The sequence below is a fragment of the Emys orbicularis genome, chromosome 21 (assembly GCF_028017835.1).
Source record: "Emys orbicularis isolate rEmyOrb1 chromosome 21, rEmyOrb1.hap1, whole genome shotgun sequence".
Lineage (NCBI taxonomy): Eukaryota > Metazoa > Chordata > Testudines > Emydidae > Emys > Emys orbicularis.
In genome coordinates, this window is record NC_088703.1 from 2,971,647 (window position 1) to 2,998,219 (window position 26,573).

General features: G+C 54.7%; 1 protein-coding gene across 1 annotated transcript; it reads left to right on the forward strand.

The window, feature by feature from the left end:
- The first annotated feature begins 293 nt into the window (after positions 1-293).
- Positions 294-9,771, forward strand: LOC135893163 (acid phosphatase type 7-like). The gene is made up of 13 exons (XM_065420957.1): positions 294-390; positions 1,668-1,868; positions 2,422-2,604; positions 3,320-3,345; positions 4,009-4,106; positions 4,646-4,708; positions 5,132-5,246; positions 5,339-5,452; positions 5,682-5,739; positions 6,738-6,805; positions 6,927-6,998; positions 7,676-7,813; positions 9,257-9,771. Exons 1-13 carry the CDS (start codon positions 294-296, stop codon positions 9,320-9,322), a joined length of 1,299 nt encoding a protein of 432 aa, XP_065277029.1. The 3' UTR covers positions 9,323-9,771.
- Positions 9,772-26,573: the final 16,802 nt, after the last annotated feature.

The following is a 26,573-nucleotide window of genomic DNA, read 5'->3' on the forward strand; positions in this document are numbered from 1 at the left end:
ATAACTCCGCTCCTACACCCCATCAGGGAGCCCCAGAGCTGGGTCCCCCTGGACCTCCTCCTAGCCTCCCCACTAGGAGACCCCCAAGATCCAGCCCCCCCATAACTCTGTGAATTTGAACTCTGCCCCGCAGGAGCTGCCTGGCCTCACTGCTGACGTATCAGGCTGTGGAAATCAGAGCTGTGTGGCGCTGACTCAGGACAACAGGAGGAGCTGACCCGCTCACAGGCCAGCGCCCCACGGCTTTCGTTTCCCCGTCCCTCTCCCACACGGCCGGGAAGAGCAGGACGAGGATGGGGCTGCACGGCTGGCTCTGCCTGGTGCTCCCCTGGGTGCTGTGCCAGGGCACCAGCCGCACCCAGCCCGAGCAAGTGCATCTCTCCTACCCAGGTGAGGCTGTCGGGGCCCCGTCTCCAGGCTGGGGGACCTGGGGGGAGGCTGGGAGCCCAGCTCCACGGGGTTATTAATGTTTATATCACTGGGCCTGGGGTCCCCAGCTCTGGGAGGGGAGCGGGGTCTAGTGGTTAGAGCAGGGGCTGGGAGCCAGGACTCCTGGGTTCTATCCCAGCTCTGGGAGGGGAGTGGGGTCTAGTGGTTAGAGCAGGGGCTGGGAGCCAGGACTCCTGGGATCTATCCCAGCTCTGGGAGGGGAGTGGGGGCTAGTGGTTAGAGCAGGGGAGGGCTGGGAGCCAAGATTCCTGGGTTCTATCTGAGCTCTGGGAGGGGAGTGGGGTCTAGTGGTTAGAGCAGGGGGCTGGGAGCCAGGACTCCTGGGTTCTATCCGAGCTCTGGGAGGGGAGTGGGGTCTAGTGGTTAGAGCAGGGGGGGGCTGGGAGCCAGGACTCCTGGGTTCTACCCCAGCTCTGGGAAGGGAGTGGGGTCTAGTGGTTAGAGCAAGGGGGCTGGGAGCCAGGACTCCTGGGTTCTATCCCAGCTCTGGGAGGTGAGTGGGGACTAGTGGTTAGAGCAGGGGGGCTGGGAGCCAGGATTCCTGGGTTCTATCCCAGCTCTGGGAGGTGAGTGGGGACTAGTGGTTAGAGCAGGGGGCTGGGAGCCAGGATTCCTGGGTTCTATCCGAGCTCTGGGAGGGGAGTGGGGTCTAGTGGTTAGAGCAGGGGGGGGCTGGGAGCCAGGACTCCTGGGTTCTACCCCAGCTCTGGGAAGGGAGTGGGGTCTAGTGGTTAGAGCAAGGGGGCTGGGAGCCAGGACTCCTGGGTTCTATCCCAGCTCTGGGAGGTGAGTGGGGACTAGTGGTTAGAGCAGGGGGGCTGGGAACCAGGAGTCCTGGGTTCTGTCCCAGCTCAGGCAGTGATCACTTTGTCTCACTTCAAGTGAGTCCCTTCCCCTCTCTGTGCCTCAGTTCCTGCAAACTGCAAACACTTCCCTGTCTCAGTTCCAGGGTGTTGGTGAGATGGGGGAAGGTTGAATCAGTTTCCCAGGCAAATCCAGCTCCTTGGAAACCAGGGTCTGGTTCCGGGCCTGGCCATAGGCCCAACCGGAGGGTCGGAGCAAGAGGATGGAGCTGGAGCAGGGTAGGAGTGGATGGAACCGGCTCTGTGTGGAATTGGCCCTCGTAGCACCTAGACAGAGCCGGTGTGGGGAGCGGGCCGGCGTCCCGGGGAGGACTCGGGCTCTGAGCGCTCATCGGGCTGTTCTAACCCTGGCAGGCGACCCCACCGCCATGACCGTCACCTGGACGACCTTCGACCCGGCCGGCTCCATCGTGGAGTTCGGCCCAGAGCCGGGCGAGGCCTTCACCACCTCCGCCAAGGGCCACGCCAGCCGGTTCGTGGACGGCGGGTGGTTGCGCCGCAGCATGTTCATCCACCGGGTCACCCTGCGGGGCCTGGCCCCCGGGCAGCGCTACGGTGAGTGGGGGCCGGGCTGCGGCTCCTCTCCTGGCAGGGGGGGGGGGGGGGCCCGGCGCACTGCAGACTTCATCCGCCAGATGAGGGACAGAGACACGGGGGCAGGGCTGGAGAATGGGCTGCACACGGGAAGGGGAGACCTGGGGACACGCACTGATGGGGGGGCGCCCAGACACCCTGCCACGCTCCCTGACGCCTCGTCACACTCACACGTGCCCCGACACACGCACACGCCCAGCCACATGCGCACGCACTGAGAGGTGGGGCACACACACAAGCCCAGTGTCACCCAGCAATATCCACCATCACCAGGTCCAAATCTGCGTTGGGCCCAAATACACCCCAACCCCGAGCACTCAGCCCCCCCCCCCCCCACACACACACGGCGGGGTCTAGGGTGACCAGATGTCCTGATTTTAAAGGGATAGTCCCAATTTTTGGGTCTTTTTCTTATATAGGCTCCTATTACCCCCCACACCCTGTCCCGATTTTTCACACTTGCTGTCTGGTCACCCTACAGGCGTCTGAGTCTCTCCCTGCTCTTCCCCTGTAGCTTATCGCTGCGGGAGCCCGCTGGGCTGGAGCAGGCTCTACGGCTTCCGGGCTCTGCAGAATGGCACCGACTGGAGCCCGCGTCTCGCTGTCTTCGGTGACATGGGGAACATCAACCCCCAGTCCCTGCCCAGGCTCCAGCGCGACACGCAGCAGGACATGTACGACGCGATCCTGCACGTAGGTCGGTGTCACGCCGCGCTCCCCCCAGGTTCCTGGGATCGGGGCTGGAGAAGGGACGGGCTCAGGGGGCGGGGATGGGACACGGGGCCTTTTCCCTCTAGGGGGCGCTGGTGATCCGGCCCCAGGGCAGGAGACTGGCTGCCTCAAGGGTCGGGGAATGGGACATGTGGCCTTTTCCCTCTAGGGGGCGCTGGTGATCTGGCCCCAGGGCAGGGACTGGCTGGCTCAAGGGTCGGGGAATGGGACATGTGGCCTTTCCCCTTTAGGGGGCGCTGGTGATCTGGTCCCAGGGCAGGAGACTGGCTGGCTCAGGGGGCAGGGAATGGGACACGGGGCCTTTTCCCTCTCGGGGGCGCCAGCTCCCATCCCATCCATGTCAGGAATGACCGACAGTCATCCCCATCTCATGACCCGTTGGTGCCCCCTGGAATGAACTCGCTGGGTCTGTGTCCAGGGCCCACGTCCCCCAAAGCACTGCCAGGGGCACTAACTGCCCCCCTCTTTGGGGATCTCAGCCCAGGACTGGACTCACCTCTCAGTTTAAGGAGCGCCCCTCTCCCCTCCAGAGATTAGGGCAGGATTCGGGGGGCATCAAGCCAGCACTGTTGGCTTAATAATGGGGGGGTAACCCCCAATCTGGGTAAAATCTCCCCCAGGCCATCCCCTGCCCCCAGGGCAGAGCAGCCGATTCACTGTGATCCTCTTGTCTTTCCCAGGGGATTTTGCCTATGACATGGACCAGGTAAATTCTGTAGCCACGCTGCCTCCTGCGCCTTCCCTTCTCCTCCGGCTGCGCCCCATCCCGCTCCCCTCCACGTTCGGGGGGCTGGCCCCACTCGCTGGCGTCTCTGCGGTGGAGATCCAGGGCCGACGTCGGGAGGGATCCCCCAGGAGAAGGGGCTGTGTGCTCAGCTCCAAGGGTTTCTGGGCCCCCACGAATGCACGTCCACCTGTGTGCGTCCCCACCCGGCCTGGTCGGGTATCTCTCCCCTGCGTGTCTCATGGACTCAGCGAGGTTTACAAAGCTGCTCCAGCCCTGGAGCTAACCCAGCTGGCAGAGGCTGGCACGTGGGTTTGATTCCCGTACACGGCGACTTGCCCAGGAGGCCGGTATTATGAGCCCAGGCCCATGGGAGATTGGAGCTGCTTTGGGATGTGCCAGGGAGCTGTGTCGCCTACGATGGGAATTGAAGCAACAATGGCAGGCGGGTTGGGCCCGTCCACCCCACTCCCCATCCTTGCCCTGGTGGCCATGTATGCAAACCCACACGCGTGTTGCATTTGCACACGGATCTGCCCACCCATTTCCATGCACGTGGCCATACAGCCCCCAGGTGTGTAAATGCGCTCCGAGGGCACAGCATTCCCAGGTGCCTCGGCTGATGCGACTCTCTCTGGGGTGTAGTGTAACGCCATGGTCGGAGACGCCTTCATGCGCAAGATCGAGCCCGTCGCAGCGTCGGTGCCGTATATGACGTGCCCGGGGAACCACGAGGAGAAATAGTGAGTGGGCGGATCTCGCACGGGGTGCCTATGGGCGCGACGGCTGGCTCTGCTCCTCCCTCACCTCAGCCACCCCCCAGCTCTCTCCCCTTTCCCCACCCCAGACGCTGCCCGCGGATTCCCTCCCAGCCTTGGCCACTGACCTCTGGTGGGGTTTATTTGCTCCATGCTTGAACAGCGCCCCCTGTCGGACACACGCAAGACGTGCCCCTGCAGGGAACTGCCAGAGCACCTGGGCTCAGAGGGGATTTCTGGGTCTATACGGGCTGATGGGATTATGGGGGAGGGGGGTTTGTTGCCCTGGGAGCCTCTCAGCCTGCGGTTGGGGTGGGGGAAGAGGTGGCGGAGCCGGAGGTGTCTCCATCTGCTCCCGGAGAGGGACTAGGAGCGGCAGCCTAGAGGCCAGGGTGAGGGGTGCATTACGGATGCTTGAGATGCCAGTCTGAGAATTGGGAGGGGGCCGGATTAAATCCACCCCCCCACACCCTCCCTCACACACACCCACTGCAGCCCCTAATTGTTCTTTCCCCCCCCCCCAGCAACTTCTCCAACTACCGTGCCCGATTCAGCATGCCCGGTGACACGGAGGGCCTGTGGTACAGGTGAGCACCCCGCCTGGCCCCCAGGGGGCAGCGTTCCAGCCCCAGGCGCCCGACCCCGGCAGAGGTGCAGGGGGATAAGAACACCAGGGGCAGGAATCTCTGGGCCTGGCTGTGCTTGGTTAGAGTGGGGGGCCGGGGGGCTGGGACGCCTGGGTTCTATCCCCAGCCCTGTGAGGACAGTGGAGTCTAGTGGTTAGAGCAGGGGGGCTGGGAGCCAGGACTCCTGGGTTCTATCCCCAGCCCTGGGAGGGGAGCAGGGAGGACTGGGAGCCGGGTTCTATTGCTGCTACTAACTCCCTGTGTGTGTTGAGGGGCATGCTGCTTCCCCCATTGCGTGCCTCAGTTTCCTCCCAGCATAGCACAGGGCTCATCCTTTGCCCTCCCTCCCTTGTCACCGTATGATTCTGCTTCTCTGCCCTCCAGCTGGGACGTCGGCCCTGCCCACATCATCTCCTTCTCCACCGAGGTGTATTTCTACCTGAACTATGGCCGCCACCTCGTCCAGGAGCAGTACCAATGGCTACAGAGAGACCTACAGGTAGACCCACCCCCCCAACCCCTAGCCCTCCTGTCTGCCCGCCCGCCCAGACTGTCTCGCTCACAGACTCTCTCTCTCCCCCTTGGCGGCAGGAGGCCACGCGGCCGGATCGGCGCCGGCGCCACCCGTGGATCATCACCATGGGGCACCGGCCCATGTACTGCTCCAACAACGACCTCGACGACTGCACGCAGCACGAGAGCATCGTGAGTGGGGCGGGGGGGGGCGCTGCAGAGGAGGGAGGCGGATGCTCTTGCACCCAGCGGGCAGGGGGAGGCGGGCGGGGAGCCGAGTGGGGACCGGCAGACTTATCCAGGGAGGCCGTTCCACGTGGCGTGGGGGGGACCTCGCTGGAGGGCCTTAGAGAGAGAATGTGGGGTAACCCGCCAGGGCCCCCTCCAGCTGCTGATCCCCCCCCACTGTCTTTCCCCTCAGGTTCGCCGAGGGCTCCCCCAACATCTGTACGGCCTGGAGGACCTGTTCTATAAATACGGTACCCACTGCCCATTCCTCCAGCCTCCTCCGGTGGCGCCCCCTAGGGGGGAACCTGGGAAGCTCCCCCTGCAGGACGTATGCTGGGGCTGTCAGCTGGAGCCCCGGGGCAACAGGAGGAGGGGAGGGGTGACACCAAGGCGCTTTGGGGGCTCACGCCAACCAGGACGGGCTTCTGTCACCCCCTGAGTGCCTCTGTGTCCGGCAGCCCTGGCCCAGAGCCCTGCCCCCAGCAGCCGTGGGGATGAGCCAGCCTGGGTACTGATGCAGGGAGACCCCAACGGCCCAGTCCCTCTCCCCGGGCACTCCCGGACGGCAGCGACAGAGCCCACACCCCAGGGACTTCGGCCCCCCGGCACCTTTCTCAGCTCTGGCCCCGGGTGACGGATGCCCCAAAGGACTTTTCTGCTTCGATCTCCCACCATCTACTGTCTCTGTTTCCAGCACCGCGAAGGATTCCTGGGGGCGCAGGCTCCGTCCCCAGCCGGGCTGGTTAAGCGGCCTGCCCCCCTCCCCACCCGCTCGTTTAGCTGGATGGCTTTGGTTACTTTTTTCATTGCCCTCCGAGGTCTGGCCTGGCTCAGTTTACCCCGCAGGCCCAGGAAAGCGGGCGGCCCAACGTTACTTTCTCTAGGGCCGGCTGGGTTTAGGTACTGGCTTGCGTAACTCCTTTCCACGCCTGTTCCCAGCCCACCTCGCTCATTCTTTCTACGCTGCCCGTACAAGGCCCAGCGGGTCCCCGGTTGGTATATGATCCCTGCCATATGTCCTTGTAGAGACACACATTCTGACAGCGGCGTGTTGGGGCAATGAGTGTTTCTTTGCCCATCTCCTGCCCGGGCTCTCCTGCGATTCACCTGGGCCACACCCAATCTCTTAAAGGGCCAGCTCGCCCGGCAACAGGGCCCCAGGGCAGAGCACGCCTCGGCCCCCAATCCAGCTATGGGTCTAAGATCCAGTGGCCAGAGTCCTGAGCCGGTGCTGTCCTCTCTTCACCAGGTGTCGACCTAGAGCTGTGGGCCCATGAACACTCCTACGAGAGGCTGTGGCCTGTCTACAACTACCAGGTGACTCCTGATTGGCGGGTGGATGGGTGGGGGTCTCTCCGGGGTCGCTGTCCGGCCTGGTTAGGGGATTGAGTCCGAGATCTGAGTCTGAAACGACCCCATCTGCCTTCCCCCGCTGCAGGTCTACAACGGCAGTGCCAAATCGCCCTACACCAACCCCCGGGCGCCCGTCCACATCATCACCGGATCGGCCGTAAGTGACAGCTGGGACCCGAGCCTGGTAGCGCACCCAGCACCATCCGCCCATGCCAGCCTCTGCTCGCCTTGCGAGTCAATGGTGACGCCTACTGCTGACCGCCACGGGGCCGGGTGTCTCTGCCCGCGGTTTAAGGGCCTGATCCTGTTAAGCGCCAGACACCTCCCAAGTGGTGCTGAGTGCCCTCGGATCCCATTGAAATTCAGTGTGGGCGCTTCCAGGATTGGGGCTTAATTTAGAGGCCTGTTGGGGGGGTTAGTTTAAGGGCAAGAGTACGAGGAGCGGAGCCTGATCCTGTCCTAGGACAGTCCTGCTGCGTGGGGGTGTGGCAGGATTGGACCCCAGCTGCCCAGGGGATGGATGGAGGAGTGGGGAGGGGGCGGTGAGTGTAAGAGGCTCCATGAGAAGATGGAGGGATCGGGGGAGGAGACGTGAAGCTGGGAGCAGGCTGAGAAGAGGGAAACTGAGGCACGGGCAAGGCAGCAATTCGCCCAAGGGCACCGGGGTCTCCATCCAATGCTCTATCTGCTAGGCCGCGCTGCCTTGAAAGGGTAGGGGGTGGAGGGATTGATGTGCAGTGGAGGTGGGGCTGAGGCAGCGGGAGGAGGAGTTGAGCTGGGTCCGCCCCCCCCCACATGGTGATGCAATGGGCTCTGCCCCCCTCCCCTCCGCAGGGCTGTAAGGAGAGGCTGACCTGCTTCGTCCCCAACCCACGGGAGTGGAGCGCCCTGCGCATCGAGGACTACGGCTACACGCGCCTGCAAATCCTCAACCGCAGCCACATCTGGCTGGAGCAAGTGTCCGACGACCAGGTATGGCACGGCTGGCGGATGGACCCCCCAACTCCCACCCCGTCCTGCCCGGTCCGATCGCGGCCTGGGCAGGCTCAATGTGCGTTGCACTGTGCAGTGGACCCATTGCAGGGGTATCTGGGCACTGAACATTAACCACTAGACCCCACTCCCCTCCCAGAGTCCTGGATAGAACCCAGGCGTCCTGACTCCCAGCCCCCCCTGCTCTAACCACTGGACCCCACTCCCCTCCCAGAGTCCTGGATAGAACCCAGGCGTCCTAACGCCCAGCCCCCCTGCTCTAACCACTAGACCCCACTCCCCTTCCAGAACCAAGGATAGAACCCAGAAGCCCTGACTCCCAGCACCCCTCTGCTCTAACCATTAGACATCACTCCCCTCCCGCAACTGGGGAGAGGACCCAGGAGTCCTGATTCCCACCCCCCCACCCCCAGCTCTACCCACTGGGCCCCCCCCCCCCCTCTGATTGCTCCCACCTGTGCCCAGCTGTCTGTACACACCCTGTCCAGCGTCACCACCTGGACAGCTCCCGCCATAGCAACCTCTCCCTGAATCTTAGCGGCACCCACAGGGTGTCACCACGAGGCAGTAGCAGAGAAGGGAAACCCTGGGGGTAAAGCAGCCCTGAACTCTCCTCCAGCCTAGGGTGGGCAAAGTCTGGAGCTGGGCGGCTCTGGAGAAAGGCACGGGAAACATTTGGGCTTGTCCAGCTCCAAGCGGCTATAGGGGGAAAGCAGGGAGGGGAGTGGGGTCTAGTGAGTAGAGCGGGGAGGGGGGCTGGGTGTAGGTGCCGAAGGCTGTTGGGAATCTGGCTCCTGTCTGGCGGGAGCCGGGCGGGAAGCCGGGCAGATCCCTGCTGTTTTGGTGGGTTCACACTGGAAACACGCCTGAGCCATGGAATCCGGATTGGAACCTCCCAGAGTTCTCCCCACCTCTCTCTAGAGCAGCCTCACCTTGAGTTCAAACCCTCAGGTCTTGATTCCCAGCCTTCCCTGCTCTAAGTGCTAGACCCCACTCCCCTCCCAGCGTTAGGAGTAAATCCAAACCCGGGTAGCTGTGGTTTGCTAAACGTGGATGTTTCCTTCGTTAGAAACGTGATCATCAACTTCATTTGAATCCTTAATCGGTGCTTCAGATCAAGGGGGGGTGCGGGGGAAGGGTTTGGTAAAATCCAGAATGTGGGAGGGGAAATAGCTGTAGAGATCTGGGGGGATGAGGCACATCTTCATGCCCCTGGGGATAGACTGCAATCCCACCGCTGCCACAAGTGTGAACTTTCCCCCTTTGTGGTCCCAATCCATCCCTCCCGTCCCCATTCCCGACACGTTACCATAGACCCGCCCTGGGTTCTGAGGCTCCCCATGAAGCTCGTCTGAGTTCTGACCAGTAGGGGAACGTCCCCTGGAGCCACCCCTGAACCCGAGTCCTGGTTTTGTCTTTCAGGACGGGAAAGTCGTGGATGGGATCTGGCTCATCAAGGAGTTGCACGGCCCCAAAGCTTGGCATTAGCCTGGCAGCAGGCCCCAGCCCTGAGTTGAGCAGAGCGACTGCGTCCCCAGGACCCCCTGAAATCCTCGTTATCTGGCTGGAGGCAGAGCTCCCTGCGGGGCTACAAACGAATCTGATCAAATCCAAAGGCCGCTCTTGCAGGCCCTGATGTATGGCACTGGAAGGACACGCCTGCCCCTGCAGCTGGGTCTTTATGATGGTGAACAAGCGCTTTGTTGCAACTGAGCGTATTGGGTCTCAGAGCACTTTATACGGGTGGGGTTGTGTCCGTGTATTCCCAGTTTAGAGACGGGGAAACTGAGGCACAGAGCAAGGAAGGACCTTGACCAAAATCATAGATGTAGGGTGTCTTGCTTTCCATTCGTCCCTGCCCTAATCACTAGATCCCATTCCCCTCTCAGAGTCAGGAATAGAACCCAGGAGTCCTGATTCCCAGCCCCCTGCTCTAACCACTACACCCCACTCTCCTCGGCAGGAGCAGAACCCAGGAATCCTGATTCCCAGCCCCCCTGTTATAACCACTAGGTCCACCCCTCACCTCTGTGATGTCAGGAATAGAACCCAGGCTTCCTGACTCCCAGTCCTTTGTTCAATCCACTGGCCCATTCTGCCTCTTACCGAAAAAACCCCATAGAGTTAAAATGGTCTCCAGATTCTGCCTGAGGCATCTCCGCCTCTTGAATCTTTCTAGCCCTCAGACTGTGTGTGGGGGAAGGGGTGCCGGGAGCTGATGGTTTTCTTTCCTTATTTGTTCTTTCCTCCATGAGCTGACGCTAGTCCCAGGCCTTCTCCCCTGCTGCTGGTCCCTGTAATGCAATAAGCCCCACACGGAGCTGCAAGGCGGCAAGGGATGGGGCTAGATTTGCCTTTCGCCATCAAGCGTGGCCCCTGGTACATCTCTGAGGTTCGCTGTACGATCTTTAATGCTTCGAGCTACTTGCTGGGTCTTTTGTATTGATGCTCTGGAAATGAACGACACAAAATCAAGCTCAAAAGGTGTGCGATGCCCATCTCCTTCAGACGCCGCTTGATTTGCCTTGGGTGCCTTGACTGTTTCAGGGCCAGATTCTTCTCCGGTGTAAATCAGGAGGCGCCCCCTCCAAATCCTTGAGTCACAGAGAGGAGACTTCGGCTCTGTCACCGGCCCCTTTAAGGGGAGGCGGGCTCAGCCCCACCTGGGACTGACCAGCTGCCTCCTAGCTGAAGCTGGGGGGGGTAGAGGTCAGGTGATGGCCTGAGGAGCACCTGGCCAGCAAGGGCTCAGTTGAGGGGACGGATGGCAGGCAGGCAGTCCGGTTTTATGGTGTCTCCCAGATAGGTGGCTGGCACAGGGAGAATTTCCGGGAGTCTCTGGGTCCATGTGCTGGCTGTGAGGGGTGTGTGTGTGTGTGTGGGGGGGGTCTAAGTTTTCTGATTACGGATACACACTGCCCTGCGTCAAGGGCGTGAGATAGACGCTGCTGCAGCCTGTCTCCTCCATGGGCCGGTGAGAGAGCCTGCTGGCTCCCAGGTTCCTCCTAGATCGTTGCCACAGTCGGGGGTGGGCCAATGCTAGGCCAGATTTCTCCTGCCCTTTGCGGAGAGCCGTGGTGAGAGTTCGTTCTTTCCTCACACTTACATTGGCGGCCGTGAGGTACTGCCCGTCTCGCTGACCAAGACTGTCTCCCTGCGCTCCCACCTCTTCTCCTGTCCGTGGCTTGTCAGTTGTTTTGGAGCAGGGGCCGTGTTTTTGTTCTATGTTTGTACAGCGCCTAGCGCGATGGGCTCCGTGACTGGGGCGGCTCCGTGACTGGGGCTCCTCCGTGCTAAGGCAGCTCAGAACCTGGAGGACGAAGGAGCACAGTTTCCTGTCTGGGCTTTGATAACGGTGTAAAAGTCACTAGCCTGAGTTAACTGTTTTAAGCTATTGGCTCCTATTAAGAGAGACTGAAAGACTGGGACTTCTCACCTTGGAGATGAATAAGAGGGAACATGGGAAAAATGGGGAAAAAAATAGTGGGTGCTCAGCACCCACCAGTCACAGCTGTTTGGCGGCACCCCCCATTAGCTGGGGGAGGGGCTTGGGGGAGGGCAGAGAGCAGCAAGTGGGTGGGGGTCTCGGGGAGGGGGGGAAGAGGCGGGGTGAGGGCGGGGCTTTGGGGGAGAGGGGTAGATTGGGAGCTGGAAGAGGCGGAGTGAGGGTAGGGCCTCGGAGGAGGGGTGGAGTGGGGGCAGGGCCTCGGGACAGAGCGGGGGTGCAGTACCTCCGGGGAAAAGAAAACCTCAGTGCCTATGCCTTTTTCACCCGTTAGCCGGTGGAACTCACTGTCACATGATCTCCTGGAGGCCAAGAGTTTATCAGGATTCAAAGAGCGAGCGGGCACTGAGAACCCAGCTCACCGGCGTTAGCCTAGTAGTTAATGCTACAGTTTAAAAAAGATCCCGAGGTAGGCTCTAGTTCAAACAGAAATGAATTCAGGGAAGTCTGATTGCCTGGGTTATGCAAGAGGTTAGACTGGCCCCTTCTGGTCCATCATCTCTGAATGAGGCAGCTGAGTGCAGAATGGCTCCAACATCAAATAAATTAGATGGGAGGGTTGTAGGGCTGTATGTATACCTGGGCAGAATAAAAGCAAATTCATTACTGCAAGGGCTTCAGAATACCAGGGCTTGGTTTGCCCGTATCTGGTAGAGAGAGGGGGGAGGGATAGCTCAGGGGTTTGAGCATTGCCCTGCTAAACCCAGAGTTATAAATTCAATCCTTGAGGGGGCCATTTAGGGAACTAGGGTAAAAATCTGTCTGGGGATTGGTCCTGCTTTGAGCAGGGGGTTGGACTAGATACTTCCTGAGGTCCCTTCCAACCCTGATATTCTATGATTCTACAAACACTGCTTAGGTAATACAAGAGAGGCACCTTCCTAGCTAAGGCCCCTGAAATTCTTTAGGCTGCCGGTTTACACAGAGTTGAGTACAAGAGCAGGGGTTCAATTTTGCCTTTCCACGGGGTCGTTTGAGCTCGTTAGCAGTTCTGTATGGGGCCCGGATGAAGAGGACGAATTAGTAAAGCATTCCTAGAGCTTTTGGTTAGGTTTTGCCAGGGCTATAAACCCTCATGCTTCAGGGCGTGAGCTGCCCTCTAACTATTGGGGCCAGGAGGGGACTTCCCCAGGCTGCAGGTGACTCCAGAATTGTCCACTGGGTGGGGAAAGGTCTCTTGCACCTTCCTCTGAAGCAGCTGGGAGGCGGCAGAAGCCTGGGCTGGGGTGGCTCCATGCTCTGAGCCAGCCTCTGTTCCCAGTAGGGTAGGAGCCGTGGTGGGAATTGCCAGAGGTGCACAGAGCTGGTTGGGAGAAGCTGGTCCCTGCTGCTGGGAGCAGTGTCCAAGGCCTGGCGGTGCTGAAATGAGGCCCCTCCCCACCCTCCCTCCTGGCAGGGAGCTCCAGCATGGGGATGGGCAGCCTGTGCCCCTGCCACTGATGTCCCTGTGGCCTGCCTGCCCTGGGCTGCGGTGGCAACTCCTTCCTGGGGATTGGGGGAAGCAGGGCTCCATGTGGGACGGGGGGGGGGGAGTCACATTAACAGAGGTGAACCCCAAAGGGCATGAAAAAGTTTGGGGGCCCACTGATCTACAGAACACAGGCCTTTATGCAGTGACCCCGGTATAGACCCCAATGACTTCCTGTGTGCTGTTCCCATCCGGGCTGCGATGCGCGCTCCATCACTAGCTAAGATGTGATGGATGATGCTACCGCTGTCTCCTGTCCTAAGGCTAAACCCAGGCCCTCCAGTCTCCAGGGCACTTTCACCAGCACTAACGCCAGCTATGGATAGGTTCTCCACATGGGGGCGGAATTTCTCTGCTGCTGAGCGTCTCCGAGCGACCTTACGGAGCCCAGGAAATTCATCTGCAAAAGCCCCAGGACTTTGAAATCTGGCTGGCAGCGAAGGTGCAAAGGTTGGCAGAGAATTGGCAATGACCCACACATACCTAGGAGAGATGCCTGGGCAGCGTGCCCCAGGCAGGGGGCATTAGGATGGGGCTCTGGGGATTTTATTAATCAGCCAGCTATTGCTGTCGGGTTTTCTTGCTAAAAGCAGCTATGCAATATGCCCAGTGGGGCATGTGTGTGTGTGGGGTGTGTGTGTGGGGGGGGTGTGTGTGTGTGGGGGGTGGGGGTGTGTGTGGGGGGGGTGGGGGTGTGTGTGTGTGGGGTGTGTGTGTGGATGATCCCCATAATAACTAGCATCGGGGGTAGCCGTGTTTGTCTGTATCCACAAAAACAACAAGGAGTCCGGTGGCACCTTAAAGACTAACAGATTTATTTGGGCATAAGCTTTCGTGGGTAAAAGCCCCACTTCTTCAGATGTACTGACTAGTGCATTACTAGTCAGTGCATAATAATAATAATTAATAACTAGTGTTACTTACACAGCTCTTTTTATCCTGTGATCTCAAAGCACTTGCCAGTGGTGAGTCTAATTTATCACCCTCCCTCCCCCGCCCAAAAAACCCCACTCCAATTTTGCAGATGGGGGAAATTGAGGCACAGAGAGGGGAATTGATCTGCCACAACAAGTCAGCAGCGGAGATGGGTATGGAATCCAGGCATCCTGCCTTGCAACACCCCCTCCCCATTCTTCTAATCATTCTGACTTGTAAACCCCTTTCTAACCACCAGACCCCACTCCCTCCTAGAGAGAACAGAACCCAGGAATTCGGATCCCCAGTCCTCCCCTGCTCTAATAGCTAGGCCCTACTCCTCTCGCAGAGCTGGGCATAGAACCCAGGAGTCCTGGCTCGCCCCCCCACCCCCCTCGCTCTAACCACTATCCATTTTGCAGCTCATTTGTAGTCCTGGCAATGCTTCAAGGCTGGGGAATGTGCCCTGGAAATCCACAACGGATTGATTGACCTTTCAAGGGTAAAAAGGAATCAAAAAACACCAAATACCAGACTGACTCCGAACTACTGAAATTCCGTAACCTGATCTCCACACAGATTTCATGACCACATAACTAGAGCAGTTGGGGGTGTGGGGGTGTATACCCTATATAGTTATACCAATCCAGCCGCTCGTGTAGACACTGTTTGTTATACCGGTGCCTTATACCGGTATAGCTTCTTTCCCTTCCTGTACAGGGTTAGCTGTAAAGCACCTTTATCCTGGTAGAACTGCATTCACCCCAGGGGGTTGTACTACTTTGACTAGAGTGGTATAAGGCACCTATATCATTTGATTATTTATTTGTATTATGGGACCCTCTAGGCGCCCCAGTTGTGACCCAGGACCCTGTTGCGCTAGGTTGCCTGGATGCCCATACAGCCCCATCTTCTCTGTCTCTGCTAGACAGAGTCCCTCCAGGACCCAGGCCGCCCAGTACCTGCTCTGTGATTAAGCAGGGGCTGTCGCTCGTCAGGGCTGTCAGACTGACACTGAATTAACGCCAGTGACAAGCCGATGACTATTATTAGCTGCCATGTGGATGGCTCATTCTTTGCCTCGCACTGTCAAAGTGCTTAATATAGCAAGTCGGTGAGGGCTGATTGCTGGCAGGAACTGCTGCTGGGAACGGCTGGGTTCTCAGGGGCAGTGCCGGCTGCATTGATCCTAAATACAGCCCAGGTGGCAATGCCCTTTGGATCGTGACTTTACCTGTGCCCAATCAGCCTCATGACCCACCTGGGAAGTAGGTATTCTCCCCACAGTTTACAGAAGGGGAAACTGAGGCATAGGCAGGTGAAATGACTTGACCAAGGCCACACATGCAGACTCCCAATTCCCTCCTTTAACCTCTAGACTGCAGGACACCTGGGTTCTATTTGTGCTGCTGGGAAGGAGTGTTGTCTATTGACTGGAAGAGGGTGGTGATTGGGATTCAGGACTCCTGGTCAAATACCATGAGAACACCACAAGGGTTTGCAACCCCAGGGTCTCACACCTCATGACGACGCCTCATGGTGCAATGATGGGACCGAGCGATGCTGGGGCTTGGACTCATGATGTCATTTTGCAGCATGATGTCACATTTCAGCCGGATCAAGTGACTTCAGGACCCCAGGTGATGCTGTCGTATCATGCCACGACATCCCATTTCCAAGACGATGTTAGGGTGGGATCAAATGACCTCAGCAAAAACATCATAGCACGCCGTGATGACAACCCCCTGTGGCTGGATGACGTCATGCCTTTTGGTGATGACATCAAAGCACAACATGATGACACCCTGTCTTGCTCTGAGGACATGATTAGGGTGCCATGGCAACATCACATGCTCAAAATGGTGGCACTGCTGTCACAAGATGACCTCTGCCCCCCTCCCCCCCCGTGGCAGTCTGGGAAAGGTCAATAGGAGCCACCCCCCACGCCTCCATCCCATACCCTCTTCCCGGGCTGAACCCACACTCCACAGAAAGGGGCGTCGTCCCCTTTAAGAGAAGGCACGCCCCCTTTCCTCCTCCCATCAATCATCCTTTCCTCCAGCCAATCAGGACGCAGAACGCCGCGAGCTCTCTCTTCCTCCCTCCCTCGAGTGGGCAGTGCTCGCAGAGCGGCGTCGGTTCTGGCCAATCAGAGGTGGAGACTGGGAGGTGGGGGCGGGTTTGCCTCCTCCTCCCTCAGGAGGCGGTCCCTGTTGCTGGGGGAACGGGGCAAATCAGAGGAAGGAGGGGGGTGTCCCCGGATGTTGGCTGGTTCCTAATATGGTGGCTGCGGCGGCGGAGTGACCAGGAGCCGGGGGGAGACAGCGCGAGAGCCCCCGAGCAGGTGGGGGCGGGGGAAGGGGAGTGGGGGGCAGAGAGGGTGTGGGGGGGCATGGGAAGGGGTTGAGATGGGGGCACAGTTGGTGGAGAGGGCATGTGGTGGTGGGGGGGCTGGTGAGGGGGTGAGAGAGGGGAGCGTGTGGGGTTGGGGCTGGGGAGGGGGTGAGAGGGGAGTGTGGGGGATTGGCGGCTGGTGAGGGGGTGAGAGAGGGGAGCGTGTGGGGGATTGGGGGCTGGGGAGGGGGTGAGGGGGGGAGTGTGGGGGGTTGGGGCTGGGGAGGGGGTGAGAGGGGAGTGTGGGGGGTTGGGGCTGGGGAGGGGGTGAGAGGGGAGTGTGGGGGGTTGGGGCTGGGGAGGGGGTGAGAGGGGAGTGTGGGGGGTTGGGGGCTGGGGAGGGGGTGAGAGAGGGGGGAGTGTGGGGGTTGGGGGCTGGGGACGGGCATCAAGGTGAGGGAGGGGTGAGAGAGGAGGAGTTGAGGGGTATGTGGGGGATTGGGGGCTGGGGACGGGGATCAAGGTGAGGGAGGGGTGAGAGAGGAGGAGTTGAGGGGTATGTGGGGGATTGGGGGCTGGGGACGGGGATCAAGGTGAGGGAGGGGTGAGAGAGGAGGAGTTGAGGGGTATGTGGGGGATTGGGGGCTGGGGAGGGGGATCAAGGTGAGGGTGGGGTGAGAGAGGAGGAGTTGAGGGGTATGTGGGGGATTGGGGGCTGGGGAGGGGGATCAAGGTGAGAGAGGAGGAGTTGAGGGGTATGTGGGGGATTGGGGCTGGGGAGGGGCTGAGAGAGGAGGGGGAGCTGAGGGGTTGTTGGCACGAGGGGGATATGAAGGCGTGGGGGTGGGGGAGCGCTGTGTGTGCACGTAGAGCCCCGCCAATCTGCGGATGTCTGTGGACCAGGTTCGCGGATCGGCACTGGATACAATTTTTTGTACTGGCGCAGGGCTCTGTGGGGGGCTGGGATGTGTGAGCGGAGAGGGGCTGGGGGAAGGGGGCATGTGAGGGAAGTGGACACTTAAGAGGAAGGGGGAGTTGAGGGTGGGAGTATAGAGGGGAGCTGGGGGCATGTATGGGGCAGCTGGGGCAGAGAGGACTTGAGGGAGGTGAGAGGAGGTAAGTGGGGGGGATTAAGAGGCCACTGAAGGGGTAAGTGAGGGGACTGGGGCACGTGAGGGTACTAGAAGGGGCTGCATGTGTGTGTGGCTGGGCAGGGTGAGGGACTCGGGGGTTGTAGAGGGTGGAGATCAGGGTGTAGATGAGTAGAGAAGAGGCCCCTGGATGCTCTGAGGGTGGGTGAGCTAGAAAGGCTCGTAGAGGTTGGAGCGTGTTAGTAGAATGGATGGGGGGAGGAATGGCAGAAAAGTCGGGGCTCTGTTATATGTGACATGCTGCTGCGAGGGGTGGGCAGGACTGTTCCAAATGATGCATGACATAGTGTCAAAACCGTATACCAAATATATAGCATCTGTGGTCGCCACCACTTACTGTGTGGCAGGGGGCCTCGGAGAAAAGTCTTGTGTGGTGCCTCTCATCTGAGGATCTCCAAATGCTTAGTAGAGTTGGGTGAGAATTACCTCCCTCTCTGAGGTAAGAAACTGAGATACAGAGAGAGAGTGACTGGCTTGTGTCAAATGGGTGCCGGCGCTCGGAGTACAACCCAGGAGTCCGGATTGCTGTTGCTCTGATCTCCAGATAACACGTAGTGAAGACAGTACTTTAAAGTACCCTCTGCAGCTTTGCATATTCCACCATAGCTCCGCTTCTGGATGCAGTCAAACCTCACTTATTTGAATGAGAAGAGGGAGATGTGGAAATGAATACATAGGGGATTTGACGGTTGAGGGGTGTTACTTTGAGTCTGGCAAATGGGAATTTTGGATAACCAAGGTCTCAGCAAAATGAGGCTTAGAGGGCAGACAGTGCTATTTATGCTGAAAGGTTATGCTGGTGGGGAAAATCAAAGCAGGGGGAAATCGGTAAAATGGGACTGTTACTGCTACAGAAACGCTCTAGTATAAAACTTTCCAAGCCCCCAGATGGCTTGTTGGAGTGTTTTTGTAGGAGTTGGCTCTTTTCCTCTGTGTTTGGTAACTGTGCTGTGTATGACAGTCGCTGGGAACAGCTGTCTCCGTTAGGAGATTCTAAGCTTCAATTAGTCTGAGTGGAGATGCCACTAATTGTTAGCAAGTGAAATGCAAGTGAAAATTAAAAGTTAAGTAAGGCTCAGCCTGCAAACGCTGAAGGTATTTTTATTTAGGAAATAAATAGATAGACATCAGTACCCTAGAGTAACAAAGGGAGAGAGCTTAACCCTCCTATATAGGCACATTGATCAGCAGATGTGCTCTGGGATATTTTTGCTGTCACTGTTGCTTTTTATGACTGACATTTCAAAGCGGACAGTGTCCTGGTTTGTAACTCAATCAACGCTGATAATTAACGCATTCAATATCTCTGGCCGGCAGGAGCTGCCACATACGGAGGATGCGTTGGGTTAGCAATTATAGCCACTCGAAAGCGGGTCTGAGAATGAATCCAGCTCTGTATGCTAGCTCCACATAGCTGTTGCAGTTGGAAGGAGCCGTTCGTAAGAACACTTTTGAAATGTTAATTGGTTGCTTTTCCAATAGCTTTCATTTTTTCTAAATATTAGGTCTGTCAATTAATCGCGGTTAACTCATGTGATTAACTCAAAATTAATCGCGTTTAATTGCAGTTTTAATCGCACTGTTAAACAATAGAATACCAATTGAAATGTATTAAATATTTTGAATGTTTTTCTACATTTTCATATATATTGTACAGTATTCTGCGTTGTAATTGAAATGAAAGTGTATATTTTTTATTACAAATATTTGCACTGTAAAAATGATAAAAGAAATGGTATTTTTCAATTCACCTCATACAAGTACTGTAGTGCAATCTCTTTGTCGTGAAAGTGCAACTTACAAATGTAAATTTTTGTTTTTTGTTACATAACTGCACTCAAAAACAAAACAAAGTAAAACTTCAGAGCCTACCAGTCCATTCAGTCCTACTTCTTGTTCAGCCATCCCTAAGACAAACAAGTTTGTTTACATTTACAGGAGATAACGCTGCCCTCTTCTTATTTACAATATCACCAGAAAGTGAGAACAGAGATTTGCATGGCACTTTTGTAGCCGGCACTGCAAGATATTTATGTGCCAGATATGCTAAACATTTGTATTCCCCTTCATGCTTCGGCCACCATTCCAGAGGGCATGCTACCATGCTGATGATACTCATTTAAAAAAAAAAAAAAAATGCATTAATTAAATTTGTGACTGAACTCTGTGGGGGAGAATTGTAGGTCTCCTGCTCTGTTTTACCTGCATTCTGCCATATATTTCATGTCATAATGGTCTCAGATGATGACCCAGCACATGTTCATTTTAAGAACACTTTCACGGCAGATTTCACAAATGCAAAGAAGGTACCAATGTGAGATTTCTAAAGATAGCTACAGCACTCGACCCAAGGTTTAAGAATCTGAAGTGCCTTCCAAAATCTGAGAGGGGTGAGGTGTGGAGCAGGCTTTCAGAAGTCTTAAAAGAACAGTACTCTTATGCGGAAACTACAGAACCCGAACCACCAAAAAAAGAAAATCAACCTGCTGGTGGCATCTAACTCAGATGATGAAAATGAACATTCGTTGGTCCGCACTGCTTTGGATTGTTATTGAGCAGAACCCATCATCAGCATGGATGCGTGTCCTCTGGAATGGTGGTTAAAGCATGAAGGGACATGTGAATCTTTAGCTCATCTGATACGTAAATATCTTGTGATACCGGCTACAACAGTGCCATGAGAACGCCTGTTCTCACTTCCAGGTGACTTTGTAAACAAGAAGCTGGCAGCATTATCTCCTGCAAATGTAAACAAACTTGTTTGTCTGAACAATTGGCTGAACAAGAAGTAGGACTGAGTGGACTTGCAGGCTCTAAAATTTGACATTGTTTTATTTTTGAACAGTTCTTTTGTGCACAATTCTACATTTGTAAGTTGCACTTTCATGATAAAGAGATTGCACTACAGGACTTGTATGAGGTGAATTGAAAAATACTATTTTGTTTGTTTTCAGTGCAGATACTTGTAATCAAAAATAAATATAAAGTGAGCACTGTACACTTTGTATTCTGTGTTGTAATTGAAATCAATATATTTGAAAATGTAGAAAACATCCGAAAATAAATGGTATTCTGTGATTGTTTAACAGCGCGATTAATTTTTGTAATTGCCTGACAGCCCTACTAAATATTTATATTTTTAATACTAATCCTGAGCGCTTTCATTGCATTTCTCATGCTCAAAGAGCTCAGTAAACACCTGGGGTGGGGAGGGATGTAGATAAGATGATGGTTGAGTTGAATCATGGAGCGCTTGAGGCCACCATTTTCCAAAGTGACATTTGGTTTTTGAGTGCCCGAGGAGAGATGCTTTGGGCTGGACTTTCAGAGGTGCTGAATTCAATGGGAACTGTGAATGCTCAGCGCCTCAAACTGGGTGCCCAAAATTTGAGCTTGTCACCAACTTTGTACAGCAGAACACTAGAAAGCCTCATCTCCTGCCTCTGTCCTCTAACCACTATCTAATGTTACCTCTTAAATAAACCCAATGCCAGGGCAAGGTGCAGCATTGACAGCCATGGGTGCAGAACTGCCCCTCTTTATCTCTGGACAGCACCGGCAATAGCAGGGTAAGTTTTTTCTCTTCTGCTCACATGCCTCAGCCCTGACCTGATGGCTAGAGCCCTGTGAATCTGCGGATATCTGCTTTATATCTGCAGCCGTATTGCTGACCATCTTTGTGGATCGGCTGCTGATCCAAATGTTTGTATCCGCACAGGGCTCTACTGATGGTCCTTCTTCCACTAGGGATGGGAACTGCGCCCATGGGGCATTCGACCCTTGCAGGAGGGGGCAGCAGCCTCTGCTGAGATGGCACTGGCCATCTGCACTGCTGGCAAACTATGGTGGCAGATCTTATAACGTGGGACCCACCCATTCATTTGAATTTGTTTTCCGCAGGCCACCAGTCCACCAATGATGGCTGTGCTGGGGTTAAGCTGACGAATGAGATACAAAGAATCCTCTTCTCTGGGTCACCGGGCTCTGAGGCCTAGATCCTCAAAGGTGACTTCCATTGGAAGTTAGGAATCTAAATACCTTTGAGGGTCTGGGACTCAGTTACTTTCCCGCAGGGAAGAGCCATACAAAACTTGAAAGACTTCAGGATACTTTTTACTTGCAATTAAAAATTGCTGAACTTGGCAAAAATCATCTGGACGCTCTTCAGGGTTGCAAGTTGAAATGGGCAGCATCTTTCACAATGGGCTAGTAAACAGATGGACATTGGGTTTATTGAAAATAAACAGCTGCAAAGAGTGGCTAAAGGAGGATACAAAGGACCTTAGTAGCTTTGAAAAATGCTTTTTATACAAAAGCCCTAAACACAGCCTGAGACGTCGCCAAGGACTTAGTCATCTGCTGCCAGTAAAAACATTAACTAATCCTGGCACCCTTGTAAGGAAAGTGCTTTCCTTTCTGATAAAGGAATAAACCTGTTAGCTGACTATATTGATTGGCCTTTGCATCTTGCAAACCCGGTTGGGGAAAGTTTTCTTGAAACCATGACTAAATTGAATGGACAAACAGAAACATTATGTGAAGCACCAAAAAAACCCCACAGCCTCGTAAGGTTTGGATTTGTTGATGGATGAATATGTGCCCGGGACAACATCATGTTACTTACGACATGGCTTTATAATCTGTGAATCAAGCTGGGGCTGGTATATCTAGCCAGGTGCTTCCTGGCATTTGTCTGGTGTCTCTTCTCCAATGTTTGTTAGTTTCATGCTTGTTTTGACTTTGCCCTCACACCTCCTCCCTGCCCTGAAAAGTAAAGCTGGTTTCAGTCATTGAAAGCAGGGTTTATAATGGGAACTGAAACTCAAATATATGATCATAAACCATTACTTGACCTTACACTGCTGCTCGCTTTCGTGTTTGGCATGAAACCAACCACTGGAGACCGATCCCAGGGACGATACCAATGTGATTATGATCAGTGTCCACTTGCATTACACTTTACTTCCACTGAGTGGAAATGTGGTCTCTGCTCTCCCCTCCCCGCCCCCCCACCCCCATGTTTGTTCCAGCACCCACATGTTTTTCAGATACCCAGTTAGTTTTGTATTTTATTTGCATGTGTTTGGATGACAGTTGTTTTTGCTAACACTTATCAGCACCACCAGGAGGAAACTCTTAAAAAATAAATAAATACAAATCACTAGGCTTTCTTCTTGCTCCATTGGTGGCCTCGTTTCATGCCTTTACTACTGCTTTGGGGAACGGCTGATTGTCATGACTGGCTGCTCCCATGATTCTGCAGTTTGTTTCTTTGCAGGTGTATCTCCAATGGCAAGATGGTGCAACTGACTTCTTTTATGTTTGCTTGTCAAAGAGTGCTCTGGCTGACTTCTTGTTCGTTAGCCACGTGTCTCATTGTGAATCTCTCTTCTCTCCGGCTCTGCCCTGCCAAGATACATGGAAACTTAATGTAGATTTTGAGGCCAGAAGGGACCATTGATTATCTTCTAGTTGTGATCTGCATAACACAGGCCAGAGAATGTTACTCGGTGATTCCTGTATCTAATACAACAACTTGTGGTTGAACTACAGTATATCTTGGGCTGCCTTTCTAAATCTTGATTTGAAGACTCTTAAGTGATGGAGAATTTACCACATCCCTTGGTAATCTGTTCCAGGGGTTAGCCGCCACTGATGTTAATTTAAAAAAAAAAAAAAGAAACCCATTTTGAACTCTGCTAACTTAAGTTTCTAGCTGTTGGCTCTTCATTTGCCTTTTGTCTGCTGGATTAAAAAGCCTAGTATTGGATATCTTCTCTCCACATAGGTACTTGTAGACGTGATCAAGTTGCCTCTTAACCGTCTCTCTCTGACTTTCCCCTCCCTTCCGATTGTTTTCAGTGGTAATAAATGTAGGCTCCTAAGTGAGGGGAACTGCCACTTTCTCAGTTGGGAAGCATGAGGGACAAGGAGCCGTCCAACCACCCAACACTGTGATGATCACCTTTATTTCTTTTTATTTTTAAATAGTAAAAAAGACTCCTAGGCACCCTGATGTTCGTTCAGTATAATAATCAATCAGACAGGAACGAGGCCAGCCAGCCCTCTGCAGAAAAGCTCTCTTCCATCTCTTTGTTGTTCCGGGTTTCACACCCTCAGCCTTCTCCAAAAGCCCTCTCTGGTTGAGTTCCGACCTGAGTTCAACTGCAGGCTGACCACGCTGAATAAAAACAACCACCCAGTAGCACCCACTCAGATTCTGTTCCTCTCCCCTTGGAGGGTTCGGGACCTGAACCGTGGACATCAAAACGAAATCTAAAGCCCCACCCCACCTCAGTGCTGAAATCATACAGTGCTTTATGACTAGAGAGCCCTTGTCCTCTGCCCCGAACAGAGGTACAAGACATGGGAGAGCCAGGAGAGAGGAATTGTGAGATGGATGGATATCTTGCACGAGTCGACTTAAAGGGGGAGAGGAGGCTCACATAAGCTTCTATGGTCGTCCGACTAGATGATCCCAATGGTCCCTTCTGCCCTTGGAATGTCTGAATCTTATGAAGGTTGCCAGGGGGGTACCGGGCTGGGGTGGGGAGAAGAGGATGAATAGTGATGTAACGATCAGGGCATACAAATTGCCAGACTGGATCAGAGACACAGGGTTCACCTAGTCCAGTGTCATGTCTCCGATATTGGCCAGCGCCAAATACTTAAGAGGAAGGTCTAAGAACCTCCCCAGTAGAGCAGATGTGCGATAATCTATCCCCTACATTGGGACTCACTCTGGTCTCCTAATGAAAATTGATTCAAGCCCTGAAGCAAAAGGTTTAATATCCTTTACATTTGTTAGCATTAACTATGAGAACTCTGGATATTTTTAACCTAAATGCCCATGTCTCTCTGAATCTTGGCAAGGTCCTGACCTCAGCGACTACCTGTGACAATGAGTTCCACAGTCTAATTATTGGTTTTAAATTTGCCACCTTTTACATTTTATTGAATGTCCCATGCTCACATGTTAGGAGAGGGAGAACAGAAGCTCCTGATCTGCCTTTTCTGTACAAAGGGAGTAATAAAGGCACAAGGGAGGGTAAGATTCGGGGAGAGGGATAGCTCAGTGGTTTGAGCATTGGCCTGCTAAACCCAGGGCTGTGAGCCCAATCCTTGAGGGGGCCACTTAGGGATGTGGGGCAAATTCTGTACTTGATCCTGCTAGTGAAGGCAGAGGGCTGGACTCGATGACCTTTCAAGGTCCCTTCCAGCTCTATGAGATAGGATAAGATTCTGAATTCCTCTGAAGGTGAGGACATGGAGGGGAGAGGGAAGATCACCATGACCAGGTAGATTGGAGTGGCGAGAGCTGAAAGGGAGAAAGAGACCGCAATTAAGAAGTGATTCGGATTACTAATAATGGAGCACTTTGAGGAACGAGTAGACTATGGTGGTAGAGAAGCAAAGCAGCAGAACTTAATGAGAGACCAGTTAATGGGGGAGATTGAGAGAGGAGTGAAATGATGGTTCATGCGAGGTTGAGTTTGGAAAGCACGGATGATGGTGGAAATGCCAGCATGGGTAGAGAAAGGAGGTGCAGGGGGTGATCAGAAGAAAAGATGTTCAGTTTTAGAAAGACTGAGGTAGAGAAGGTAGCGGGTGCAGAATACACTTATGTAACGTACATCTAATACTCTTCACTGTGAAATCAAAGGGAAGGGTTGATTCCTTGCTACTTGATTTTTTTCTCTTCAGATTAATAATTTAGGAGTCGGTGGGTGGCAGCAGGGTGGGGTGGGGGAGGAAGTTTATTTTTACATTGGAGTTGAGAACTGTTTTCTGCACAGCCTTCTGTTGCTAATTGAGCGCTTGAAGAACCATCTCCCCCCCCCCCCCTTTGAACATCTTTGAGAGGCGAAGCTGTCGATTCTCTGCACCATCTGGATTTATGACTGGATCTGTCCTGTAGAGCAGTATTTCTCTGCACCCTAACATACATCTTTCTACTTATTGGGAATTTGGCAGCCTCAGTCCCCCTCCTTCAGGATTTAGATTTGGGGTTAGTTCCTCTGTGGTTTTTTTGTTTTTTTGTTTTCCTCCAGCCAGATCATTGCTCTGTTGGCTAAGGCCAAAGCACTGACCTCACTCTGTTGTTTCATGCTCAATCTTTCTTTCCTTTTCATTAGAAGCCATAATTCTTTGACTGCTTCTGAGTTGAGGAACTTCCTGACCATGCTGCATAGTTTTAAGACGACTTCTTCTAGGTCGAGTGTGTTGCGAATCTGTGGTCAGCCTGCCTAGAAAGGAAGGAGTTACATTTCGATCCCTATTGAATCAAGACCTAGGACCCTCCTGGATCATGTCGTATCCTGTTCATAAACTTATCAAGGATGTTACCGCTGTGCGGCAGTTTTGTCTGTGCATGTCATCTAGGCACATGAGTTTGGGCCTGATCTTGAAAGCAGCTGTGTACCTTTAACTTCCACTGAGGGCAGGGAATGGCAGCTACTCCGCACCCCTCAGAATCAGGCCCAGGACTTACTCTGAGCAGGGTTAGAGGGGAAAATGCCAGATCCCAGCCTGTACCTCCACTTTTTTCACTGCTGTTACCGGTGGTGATGCACTGGTGATGAATGAAGAATTCTATATTTTCCTGCTTTAAACAAGACCTTACTTCCATGCTTTAATTGTACAGCAAGATGAACAATGGGTTTCTGGGTATTGTTTCACTGCAGAGTTAGCGCGAGTCATCAGTACACGAGTTAGCTCAGTGCAGGGATCGGCAACGTTTGGCTGCCGCGTCCGCAGGTTCGGGCGATGGTGGCTCCCACTGGCTGCTCCAGGCCAATAGGGGCTGCGGGAAGCGGCGGCCAGCACATCCCTCGTCCCGTGCCATTTCCCGCAGCCCCCATTGGCCTGGAGCGGTGGAGCTGCCACCGGCCAAATCTGCGGACGCGGCAAGTAAACAAAGCGGCCCGGCCTGCCAAACGTTGCCGATCCCTGGTTTAGTGCGAGTGAGAGCAAACGCTCGTGTAGCACAAGGTGATACTGAGCAGCAGTGCCCCTACGGCATTACTAGCGCTTGTTTCAGCAGCACCGGAGCTTCGACCCGTGCCCCCTCATGGACCCCAGCTAGCTCTAGTTTAAAACAGGACCTAACTCGAGCCAGAGATTTTTGTGCCTGGATGAGAGTCAGGTTAGGGGCCACACTCGAGTCATGTTGGGCTAACGTTGCAGTGAAGACCAATCCCGTGTGCCTGTAAAAAGCTTAACGAGTGAGTCAGCTAGGACAGGACTCTATGATTCTGATGCAAGCGGCATAATTAATGCTCATTACGGGAGTCTTGCCAACTCTCACCCGATCCTGTAAAACCAGAGATACCTCTGCGCTCTGGGAAGTTGCGCTACTGAAATTGC